This window comes from Pteropus vampyrus, unplaced genomic scaffold (assembly GCF_000151845.1).
Source record: "Pteropus vampyrus isolate Shadow unplaced genomic scaffold, Pvam_2.0 Scaffold7, whole genome shotgun sequence".
Taxonomy (NCBI): domain Eukaryota; kingdom Metazoa; phylum Chordata; class Mammalia; order Chiroptera; family Pteropodidae; genus Pteropus; species Pteropus vampyrus.
In genome coordinates this window covers 9,808,597-9,821,202 of record NW_011888788.1, presented here as the reverse complement: position 1 = coordinate 9,821,202, position 12,606 = coordinate 9,808,597, and the positions used below count along the sequence as shown (strand labels likewise).

General features: G+C 41.8%; 1 protein-coding gene across 1 annotated transcript in view; it reads left to right on the top strand.

Moving 5' to 3' along the window:
• Positions 1-5,037, top strand: part of SEL1L2 (SEL1L2 ERAD E3 ligase adaptor subunit) — a 120,738-nt gene extending 115,701 nt beyond the window's left edge. Inside the window, exons 17-18 of the mRNA XM_011370356.2 lie at positions 3,971-4,099; positions 4,241-5,037. Coding sequence (XP_011368658.1) covers positions 3,971-4,099; positions 4,241-4,360 — 249 coding nt within the window. The 3' untranslated portion in view covers positions 4,361-5,037. The remainder of the gene's footprint in view (positions 1-3,970; positions 4,100-4,240) is intronic.
• The last annotated feature ends 7,569 nt before the right edge of the window (positions 5,038-12,606 follow it).

The following is a 12,606-nucleotide window of genomic DNA, read 5'->3' as shown; positions in this document are numbered from 1 at the left end:
TTTTTTTTTTTCGTCCTTTTGATTTAGGTGAACTGACCCATTTCAGTATTTCCTGTAGTGCAGGACTCGTAGTTGACAATTCTCTCAATTTTTGTATGTCTGGAAAGGTCTTTGTGTCTCCTTTATATCTAAAGGAGAGCTTAGCTGGATACATTATTCTTGGCTAGTAGTTCCTTTCATTTCATAGTTTGACTATTTGATTCCACTCTTTTCTGGCTTGCCAGGTTTGTGCTGAGAAGTCCAAGAATAATCTAATGGGATTTCCTTTATAGGTTACTGTCTTCTTTTCCCTGGCTGCTCTGAGAATTCTCTTTGTCATTGATTTTTGATAATTTTAATACAATGTGTCTTGGTGAAGGCCTTTTTTGGTTGAGGTAATTGGATGTTCTATTGACCTCTTGAATTCCAAGTTCCAGCTCATTCCTTAGATTGGGGGAAATCTCGTCAACCATTTGTCTGAAAATGCTTTGTAATCCCTGTTCCTTTTCTTCCCCTTCGAGAATTCTCATTATTCTTATGTTTCCTCTCCTGATGGTATCAGCTAGCTCTTTTATTTCTCTTTTATTATTTTTCATTCTTCGGTCTCTCTTCTTCCTTCTGATTTATTTCTAGATTTCTGTCTTTGATATCACTGATCTTTTCCTCCATTTGGTCGACTCTATTTCTCAAGCTTGTTATTTCATTTTTCAACTCTTGCAGTGTATTCTTTATCTCCAGAAGGTCTATTCGGTTCCTTTTGAGAGTTTCAATCTCTGTGCTAAAGGACTCATTCTGCTCATCTAGTTGTTTTTTCAATTCCTGAAATGGTTGATATGATTCATTTCGGATCTCATTGAGTTTTTTTGGAAGTACCATCCTGAATTCTTTGTCATTTAAGTCACATATTTCTATATCTGTAAACTTATTTTCGGTAGATTTTTCTTTCTTTTTGAGATGCCTTGTCACCTTGGTTGTTCATGGTGTAATGGACTATTTCTCCATCTTAACATTAATGGAAGTGTGTTCTGCTTTTTTTCTTTTTTTCCATAAAGAAGATTTATTTTATTATGTCCCTTAGCCTGTTGCAAAGAAGATATTTTTCTTTTGGTTTCCAGTAGGTGGCACCTAAGCCTCTTGGATCTCTGCTTTATAGAAAGCTTTAAAAATGCCTTTTTATTTTCTTGTAGATATTTAATCACACTCGCTACCCTCAGTTTCAGTCCCTGTCAGTGTTAGCAACAGTTTTGGTAGCATTTGCTCAGATTCCCCTGGGGCTCCGTGGCATTCCATCTCGGAGGGTATGGGGGCAAGGGCCCTCTGGGTTGAGGGATGGGGTCTGCGGAACAATCTCAGATTTGCAACTGCAGCTTGTAAAAATCAACTGTTGTTTCTCTGCCGTCCCCTCTTTCCTCTGTCCCGGTTTCTCTGCCTTATGCCCTGATGACTGGGCACTGCCATTGGCCACGTGGATCTCACAGCACTCCCAGGCAGGGCTGCTCAGGAAAGTCACTACACCTTCTCTTCTCCTCCTCCTCCTACAGGAAGCTTCGGCTGCGAGAGGTAGCTTCTTTGTTTCTCCCAGTCCACTGGCTGACACACAGGGTTCTGACCTGTGGTAACTCTTTTGTGCAAATCCCATGCTCAGACGTGCTGGTGTGCAGTTTGGGTTTTTTGTCGTTGTTGTTGAGTTTTAGATGTTCAATTTATTGTTGTTTCAAGGGGAGAGATCTAGGGATGTCTCTCACTCTGTCATGTTTCAGCCAATCTCACACCTGACATTTTAGTTAGAAACGCATTATTTTAGAAGAGTCTGTGGATCGATTTACATAATCTCCTAAACCACTGAATTTAAAGCAGAATTAACTCAAATATACTACAAGAAAGTTAAGCGTAAGTGGGTTAGGTGTGCATTTAATGAACCTTGGCCATTATGAAAACACTATCGAAAGGTAATTTTTTGTTTGAATTATTCGAATTTATTATTAACTAAATAAAGAACAAGGAGTCTTTTCTGGAGGCTAGTAATAAAATTTGTATTAAATGAGTTGCACTAATGAGCCACAAGTGTTCAAGAATTTCTTTGGGAATTTTAAAGACTTTTCCTATTCCACCCCACCTCCACCCATTGCAAACTGTGAGGCTAACTGGCCAAGGAGTGAGCTGCTCCCACTTTAATGATACTTCTCGCTATTTTTCATTATGAATCTAGTGACTGAATTGTGATATTTGTGCCTCAAAAGATAAATTAAAAATTATTGCCTGCCTCAAATAAGAATGAATGCCTGAGATACCGACAAAGGCTGCCTTTCCCTGAACTATTCAAGTCAATATGTCTTTCATGTGTGGAGGGTGACACAGCCATTTTAAGGAAACACGTACTGGATTTGTTGGAATTAGAGACACAAATTAGAGTTTTTATGACATCTATTTTCTCTGTTGCCAGGAAGATTTGTTTTTTGACAGTCTACTATGTTACTGAAGTTTAAGTATTTTAAGCGAGAATGTTCCTCTCTCCAACAAATCAATTTATCAGACCACAAAGCTTTGGGAAAATTTAAGAAATGACAAGCAGAACAGAACTGAGAGAGGACACTACCCAAGAAATAGTTTAGCAGAGGCCTTGAGGATTCATAACGATTGAACTCTAGGAATTAAAGTTCTGAGAGATAAAGAGGAACAACAAAGGAACAACAAAATTGGATGACCACAGTTTGTGAAAAATCTCTCTTCTTCCCCTTCTTATTGAAAATAATCCACAGGCACCCAAGCAAAGTACAATTTTGGGACAGGCCCAGGGTACTTCAACCTTCAAAGGCAACTCTACTTAGCGTTTTCATTACTCTATTTGGAAAAACAAAGCAAAAATAAAGCAAACAAAAACAAGCCATAAGTAGGTGAAAACAAAAGGAAAAAAATGTTAATGGTTAAAAAAAAAAATAGTCCCTAAAAATATAATGTCTTTGGAGGAATCAAATTCCAGCTTGAGAACAACAACAACAACAACAAAAAAAAAAACAGTTTATTCATTCATTCTACAAGTATTATGAAAATCTTACTATGTACCCAGCACTTCATAAAGCTCTGGTAATTCAGAAGTGAGCAGGCAGTTCAGGTTCAAGGACCTGGAGACAGAGAGACAAATTCTGTAATTTTAGGTATGACAAGTGCTACGAAGAAAACTCGGAACTTTAAGTACTTGTTACTATCTGTATTTGTTTTAGGGAACTGTATGTTAGTGCCTAGTGTTCTCCTGCTCCTTTAATTGGAATCGAACCTAATATAGGGTCTAGGGGAATCCAAGAAAGCTTTTTGGAGACTGTTAGTTTCCTGTGGCTGCTGTAACAGATTACCACAAATTTAATAAATGTCATCTCACAGTTATCTCACATTTATTATATCATAGTTCCTGTAGGTGAGAAATCTGGATGAGCTTGGTTGGATCCTCTGCACAAGGTCACAGGCTTAAGTCAAGGCTGTGTCCCTTACTAGGAGCTCTGAGGAAGCATCCACTTCCCAGCTCATGCAGGTTGCTGGCCAAATTCAGTATCTTGCACTTGTAGGTCTGAGGACCCCAAATTTCTTGTCAGCTGTCCGCATTCCTTCTCATTCTTCCCATGTGGCCCTTCAGCCATGGTGGGTTGAGTCCTTCACGTGCCTAAGATCTCTGACTTCTTCTATATATCTCCAATTTTCTCTTCTGCCTTCAGCCCTGAGAAAACTGTAGTTAAGGGCTCCTGTGATTATATTGAGTCCACCTGAGTAATCTGGGCTACTCTTCCTATCTTAAGGTCTGTGACATTCATTACAATTGTAAAGTCCCCTTTGCCATGTAACATAACATAGTCATATGTTCCAAGGCATAGAACATGAATGTCTTGGGGGAGCCATTTTGCCTACCAAAGATAAATTATGATATTTCAAACAATGCCTTCTGTTTGTTTACCTGTAAAGAATCTGTACCTAATGAGCATGAGCCATTCTTCTATTCCAGGACATTCACTTGGCTAGGAGATTGTATGATATGGCTGCTCAAACAAGTCCTGAAGCGAACATGCCTGTGTTACTTGCCCTCATAAAACTGGAAACTGTGCATTTCCTCCGAGATGTCCTGTTTTTTAATGTAAGTTTGCCTCAAACGGGTCCCAAATCTCTGAAAACTCCAATGAGCAACATTGGGTGATGGGATGGAGGCAGATGATAGTTTTGAATAAAATGGGAGGCCTCGAAAAAAATTTCTTGATAGAATGTTTTTTGCCAACAGTTTACAATGATATGGAAATGGATAAAATTGGACAACACCCTTGGACCATACTGGGATTTATTTATGATTGGCTTAATTGTTGCTGTGCTGATCTTCTTACTTAGAAATCGTTTTGGATAGGATCTGGACCACAAGAAAACCTGCTCATGGGAACCATTTCACTCCAAGGTATCCTCACTAAATAAAGAATTTCCTTATCAAATTTGAGTCTGCTGCAGATTTCCCACACTGGCCCGTGATGGAAAATGGACAAAGCTGGGGACCTGTCCTCTGAGAAACCATTTCAGACTTCTTAGGGGGCTGGGAACTGATCACCTAAGACTTTATTACAAACTTGTCATCTTGATGATCTTGTTCTGAGTTTGGGATAAAGACCACCCATTTTCATGTTGTTATAACAACCTTTCAAGAGAACAAATGGGTATCTTGGCTCCTACAGATATACTGAGGTAGGACATAGGGGGAGTTCTGGAAGGGCAAGAACACAGATCCTTCAGAATCTGATAAAGACAAAAATTTCAAATAGACCCTCCATCATGTGGGAATAATCCTACGAACCACATCATGACCCTAATGAGCAAAAGCTCCTTGTGGCATTGTGTGCCAGAGAGACCAACTTGGACTCCTTGCCAAAGGGACTTCTATCAAAACTGTTAGCAACTGTGTAGCAAACAACATCATTTGGGGTCTGTTCAGCAATTGCACCCCTCTCTTCCATTCCTTTTTGGAATCTTATTCTATCTGGGGAATTCCCTTTGAAGTACCCATAGAGGGAGATGGTACCAGCCTCCTGGGACAGAAGCTAAAGGGTCCGGTTCTTTATCTTCGACAGGCAAAGCAGGGCCAGGGAGGCTGGTGGCAGGGCGGGTGGGCAGAGTGAAGGAGTCCCATGACTCATGTCGAGGGCCAGGCTTGGATCTCAGTTCCACATTTCTTTAGCTTTTCGATCTCAGTTTTCTGATCTGCAAAATGGGAAGAAATAATACCTATCTCAGAGAGTCAGTATGAGGATTAAATGAGGTAACACAGGGCCTGGCATCTAGAATGAACTCCATAAATGGTGACTTTTAATACTCCTTAAAAATTCATGGCAAATTGGTTGGGATATAGGGACAGCCCTGTTGATAACAATCTGTATGGTTTCAGGGCCCTGCAGTCAGTTCTCCAGCTCAAATGCTACGTGTTTTGGTGGGAAAAGATCCTGCTTGCCTACTTGAAAATCCAACCCAGGTACAAGAAAAGAGTTAATTAATAACATCAATCAGAATCAGAAAACAGAATGAAATGGGGGAACACTGGATTTGGAACCAAACAACCTTGGATTTGAGGTCTGGCTCTATCCCTTAGTAGCTCTGTGACTTTAGGCATAATTTCTCCAAATCTCAGTTTTTCCTCCATAAAATGGAATTAATGTCTACTTCACTGGAGAATTGTGAGGCTTAAAGAAGCCTAACTTCAAAAGTGCTTTTTAAACATTGCACATACACATACTAGCCACAGTCATTTATTTGGCCATGAACTAATCCTGACCTGTTTGAGGTCCAAATGTTTAGAATTTCCTGGAAACAAACCCTGATTTACTAGAGTTCCAGCTCCAAAGGATCCAGATTAGTTTCTAGAAATGTACAAGGAAGGAGCAGACATCCAAACCTCAGCCAGGGCCTAATGAACAGGCTGGCTATGCAATTATTTCCCACAGATGTCTGCAATGTGGGCATGTCACAGGCAAACATTCAGACAAAGAGGAAAGTGTGGAAGGCAAAGTACATAAGTCCTGGCTCCGAGTCTGGGTGAAAAATGAACTCCTTTGCGGTAAAGCTTATGAAAATAGCTGCAGGCAGAGATGAAAGGAAGACCCTTTTTGTGGCTTGCTGTGTAGAGAACACTGCCTGAAATATAGGAGCAAGGGCGGCATAAGCTCATAAATTTGCCATTTGAACTAATTCCTCCAAGTAAATGTGAGCAAAGGCCTTGAAAGTATGAGTGTTTTAGGGTACTAGAATCATTCAAACGTTCATTTCCGGACCTCTTCTCTGTAGCTGCCACTGTAGCAGTTCCCGTCACCACAGTGCATGGATGGGCACCTGCTGGCACCTGGGCAGCTTCACGGTAACTGACCGAGGGAGAAAAAGCATCCCACCTCTAAGCCACTTCTATTTCCTGGTTTTGACAATTCCACACACACACACCCACACACCCCCTTTCTCCTTCCCCTGACCCCCCCGCCCCCCCTCCCCGCCGCCACCCACCGGGCACACAGAGCCCCTATTCTTTTTCCTGCTTCTGATAGCTTCAAATAAAAACTGTTAGATTGTGGACTGCAAGGAAACTTAAAAAAAAATCTAATTCTCTTTGTAACTCTATAATTTACTCTATATTTCCTGCCTTGATTATTAAAGTGGAGTAGCTGTTCAAGTAAATAATTTTTTTTTTTCCTAGAGCAGGAATCCATGGTCATTTTATGAGGAACACACTTTTGGAATTCTGTGCTTTCCCCCACTGAGTCTTAAATGGTGTGTTTTAACAGATACAGCCATGAGTGGATGGGGAAGAGAGAGAAGAGAATAAAGTCCTGAGGGAACCAGGGGCAGATGGTGCCACTTGGTGCAGTCCCCTCTCTGAGAATCTGAGAAAGCTGCAGAGAGGAGGGTGTGGTGAGGCTGAGAAGGGGAGAAAGGAACACCATGGAAACCCACCATGCGCCAGGCTGTTTCCATCTGTTTTCTCATTCCCTCTTCATGGTGAAGGCAGGAGGTCGATATAACAACCCCTTTCACACAGGAGGAAACTGAGGCTGGGAGAAGATGTGTAACTTCTTAAAAAAAGATCACATAATATTGTCATTACATAATAATAAATAATGAAGCTATAATTTAAGCCCAGAACCAACTCCGAATACATTCTTTTCTCTGTACTGCTTTTCTAGTTATCACTCGCCGCTTAACAAACTACTCCAAAACTTAATTGCTTAAAACAACAATCATTTTATTATATCTCAAGAATTTGGGCGGGGTGTGCATCAACAGAGGTCACTCCTTGGTGTTAACATTGCGGTTGGGCTATTCTAGGGAATGCAAAACAGTTTTATTCACATCCTTATCAGGAACAGCTGGAATGCTGGGCTCAGCTGTGAGTATTGACCAGAATTCCTGTGTGTCACATGTGACCTCTCAAACAAGGCATACAGAATAGTAGTAATTTTTACACGGAAGTTCAGGGCTCCCAGAGAGTGTTCCAGAGACCCAGGCAAAGCTGCAGCTTTCCTCGCCTCAGACACCACTTCTGTCACATTCTGTTGGTCAAGTATTAGACTCTACTTCTCAGTGGGGGAAACAGCAAAGAATTTGCAGCTATATTTAACCAACTACAAATATACTGTTTAAAACTCTACCAAGTGTTACATAAATTTCAGTACAAGAATTGGCAGAAGGAAAATGCAGCCCAGACACTGAGCTGCTTACCTTGGAAGATGAGGTTTGGACAGACTAGCCAGATCCATGCCTGGCTCTCTTTGTACTTCCCATCTTACAGATTGAAGAAAATCATGTGTTTGATTGGAGGGAAGAAAAGATGTCCTCTCTTCCTCACCCAGGTGCGCGGACACACATACACACACACGCACACACATGTATGCATGCAGCTGAAGAATGCACAATTCTCTCTCTGCTCCGAGCTCAAGTGACCTGAGCTAAAAGTAGAGTCCCTGGATAATTGGGACTCTTCCCTGAAGCACCCTGGGAGCAGGCTCCACCTATGTCTCAAGACTCACACCTGACATGCTGTGGGAGACCTACCCTGACCCTCTCTACTCCTTCCCATCCTCATTCATCTTTCCTTCCCAAACCCAAGTTCCTATAAATCCTTTTCCTCTGCCTCATCCTCTGGAACTGAGGTCCTCCTGTGAGAAGTGGCCTCCAGCATGGGTTGTTGTCAGCCTCCTGTCTTACGGTTTTGCTGCCAAATGGGGAAAACAGGAAATTTCACATTCTTGGAGTGGGGAGTGGTGAAAGCAGCCTTCACTGTGGACTGGCCTCAAGATTGGAATGTATGAAAAAAATCAGATATCTCTTTTGCACTAAGATAGTCATTCTCCTGTTAATGTATCTCCTAAACCTTATTATTCAAAAAACATACCCAGTCCTTCCCAGCTCTAATATCAGAGTCGCTCTCCTATTACTTTAGATTGGGAGGTGCCAGGTCCCTGGTAATGAAGTGTGAGGAAGATGCTTCCAAACTATCCTACTATTCAGGTAAGCCTCCAAGAGTTACTGATTAGAGACTTATGGCCTAGAAAATTAATGGCTTTAAATTTTTTAAATTTAATTTTACACTGTATTTTATCCTATTTAAAAATATATGATTAGAAAACCCAGAGGTCCGATTTTTCCATAAATCTTCATAAGTTATCTAGCCATGAATATTATCTTTACTTTGTTGCATGTTCAGCAACTTCAATGAGCTTCACATTATTTCTAATTCTTTCAGGTTCTCCCATGTCATTTACCAAAGAGAACACATTTACCCACAGCAAATGCATTGAGTGTCTCCAAAGAGCTTTTCTCCTAATAGACCCAAAGAGAAAGACAAGGGAAACCAGAAATGGACCACAACATTATTCCATCCCCTTCTTCACAGTCGCAGGCCATTCAGACCAGGACCATGGCTCCTGAGCAGTCTGAGGTCATATTAATGTCACGTTCATGCAACAGCTGTAGGGCCACTGGAGCCTGGCCCCAGCAAATCAACCAGCTGAAGTAGTTGACTGCCCCAGCCAGCATAGCGGAAGTTCTGCCTTGGCATACAGCATACAGGCCCCAGGATGAATTTGAATGGGACTAAGTAGTTATACATTATCCAAAGATCTAAAACCAAGCAGAAAGGGAGATGGATGCTATGGGAACAAAAGAGCCCACCTTCACAAAGCCCCCAATACCTTTACCAATCTAAGTGATATAATTGTTTTTGTTTAGGTTCTCTCAGAAGCTGTTCACGAGAAAAGGATTTGAGTGTGAGTGGTTTATTTGGTAAGGAATCTCTGAAAACATAGGTAGAGAAGTGAGGAAGTGAGATAGGAAAGGGAAGGAAGCCAGTGCAGGGTGGTTATCAAGCACCTGGACTTCAGTTCACTGGGGCGCTCTCGTGTGCAGCTCATAGTTCTTCTACCCAAGGGACAAGGGAGCTGAGGTATGTATCCGCAACTCCCAGCAGTCTTGGTTGAGGGGTGCTTTAAGGGGGGCATTAACTCTCTGCACTCCCAACTCTCCACAGAGACAGGTGGAGCCAGCAGAGAAATCCCTGTGCAGACAGATGCAGGTGCTGGCAGTTAGCAGCCTCACCTGCCAACCACAGAGGTAAGGCTTGCGGGGGTGGGGCAAGCCTTACCTCTGTGGATTAAGAGCTGCTTTCTAGAGCCTCACATTCTTCCATTCAACAAGGTACTGAACACCTAAAATGTCCCAAGCACTCTGCCAAGAATGGTGTGGTGTGGTTTAAGGAATAAAGAAAATTTTACCAAACCAGCATAAAAGTCATCCCACAAAGGTGCCAGGTGAACATGGAAGTTCACCATGTCAACTCCCATGGAGAACTTTTGTGGCTTTCCTGGGGATTCCCTGGCTGGAATCCTTCTGCCTTTGTTTGGGGTCTCCCAAAAGCAGAGCCTGAGACAAGGATTTGGGTATAGATAGTTGATTTGGGAGGTGATCTCAGGACTCAGAAGTGAGGGAGTAGGAAGGATTAAAAGCTATAAAAAGATGCATTATTGAAATTAGTGCTATAGGCAATGGGGGTTCTATTCTATCAAGATCTGAAAAGTTTACAAATTACTTCCCAGAGTTATCCATCTGAAAGACAGAAGGCTGGACACTTACCCTTCTCCATCCTCTGAGAATTGCCCTAGATGCATTAACTACCCCCTTCCCCCAGGCTGTTTCTTAGAAGATTTGAGGAAATCTCTGAGACAGAAAAAAGACTTGTGTCTTCCCTTAATGTTGGGCACAGTTAGCAGGAGTCTGAGGTAGCAGGGAAGGGCACTCCACAGCTGAAATCAGAAATAAGCAGTAAAAAGTATTTGCCTTGTGAGTTAGGCCTTCTGAGCCCCAAGGCCCTGGTCATCCATCAGTACATCCACCAGGCTCTCTCTCATGGAACTCCCTATCTGTGGAAGGCTGAATAATGCTCCCTAAAAGATATTCATGTCCTAATCCCTGGAACATGTGAATGTTAACCTTACAAGTCAAAAAAAGACTTTGCAAAAGTGATTAAGTTAAGGATCTTGCCATAGAGAGATTATCCTGGTGGGCTTTAAGGACAATCACAAGCGTTAAGAGAGATTTGACACAGAAGGAGGCAATATGACCAACCACAGAAACAGAAATTGGAATGATGTGGCCACAAACCAAGGAATGTCCACAGCCACCAGAAGCTGGAAGAGCAAGGAATGTATTCTCTCCTAGAGCCTACAAAGAAAATGTGGTCTGGCCAGTACCTTGATTTCAGACATCTGGCCTCCAGAACTATAAGGTAATAAGCCACCACTTTTGCGGTAATTTTTAACAGTAGTCCTCAGGAATTGATACAGTACCCTCTCTGTGGGTAGTTCTAAGCTGGTGCCTTTCCTCGTGTCCTCTATCTGGTCCCTGAAAAACACACATTCTTACCCCTGCTCTTGGTGGAAGTGCAGCCAGCTCTGAGGTCAGCCCAATGTCTCTTGCTCTGTCTTGCTCTCATGCTCTCTCCCCACTAGGTGTCTGTCACGCCCCACTCCACTATATACCCCAAACTCCAAGGGCCACATCAAGTTTTCTAATTAGCTCCCTTAGAGCCCCTCTCCTTTGGTTGAAGTTGAGGGGAGAGCTCCCTCTTTCCTTCCCCCATAGGAAATGTAGCAGCCATCAGAAAATTCTCTGCAAGAAAATTTTGCTTCCATTGTTCTACTTCAACCCTTAAGTACCTCAGCCTTCACCTTCCACCCCTTTGCAAGTCTAACTCAGGCCATCCAGCCCCTCAGGTTAGAATACTGGCTCCTTTGGGAAGAAGTGAATGGCTCCAGCCCTAGATGTGCTACAACTAATGCTGTGGCCTCAGTCAAGTCACTTCACCTCTCCAGCTTTACCAGTTTCCTTCTCAGGAAAATGAGAGGGTTGGAGGAGATTACAATTCCGAAGCCACAAATGGCCACTGGTGTACACAGGTGCCACTCAGGTGCTAAAACAAGGCCCCACTACCTGTGGTAGGTTAGAAAGAAAAGGCTCCTTCAGCCAAGGACTGTTTGTGCCCTAGCTAAAGGTCTACAGCATAAGTGTGTAATGGGTTCGTAAAAACAGTGTTTGCTAACTCTATTCCACAGCCACACAAAAAACACTGGAGGCATCAGAAAGGAAATTTAATTTTTTTTTAATTTTAAAATGATTACCAAAAAAAGGGGAAAAAAAAGAAAGAAAGAAAAGTTGAGGAGGGGTAGAGACATGAGCCTTGGATTTTACATTAAATTTTGCTCCATGCAAGGCTACAGGTTTTCCTGCCACCTCTGTCTTTCCTTCATTCCTTACTCTGCGATACTAAACTTTTATTCCCATGAGTATTTTGCTTGTATGTGATTAATATAAACTATTCACCTCCTCTAAGACACATTCTTTTTTATAAGAAAAGGTACCGACCCATAGCAACAATAAATGTGCCATTCAAACAATAGCTTTTTATTAACAAGAAAAAATTATGAAACTAAAAATAGTTATTCCACTAGAACTAACGTGAGAGAAAAGTCATGAGCTGAATATGAATTTCCAGGGGCACAATATAACTGAAACTTTAAAAGTTCTCCAAACTCCTGAACTCCGAAAGCTTCTCTTCTCCGGGTCTCCTGGGGAAATGTAAACTAAAACAATCCGAAGAAGGCATTGTGGACATTCTGGCTCAGAAAGCCAATTAGCATCTTGCCCAAGGTCACAGTGCCCGTTAGTGGAAAAATTTAAGATCAAACTCAGAGCCAATTTCAAAGCCATTCTATCCTCTTCATGTTATCTCATTGTCCAATATAGCTTCCAAAGTGATATCTATTACTTTTCATTGTTCCCATTTAAAATCTTAAAATAGATAAAAGTTAAAATTTATACGTTTCTTTTGAAAAATCCTTTATCATGTTTCAAAAGCATCGTAGAGGAAACCTTGCCAACATACAAAAATCCAAAAGGCATCATTAATCTTGCCATGTGATTCATTGATGACTCAAAATGGAATGTGAGATCTTGATTATAATAAATCATATTAGTGACCAATACTATCGTGACTGTTCTCTGAGCTAAGCACTGACTTTCCTCACTTCCTGATTTTCTCTCCCATCATCTCCTCCTTCCCCACTCTACGTA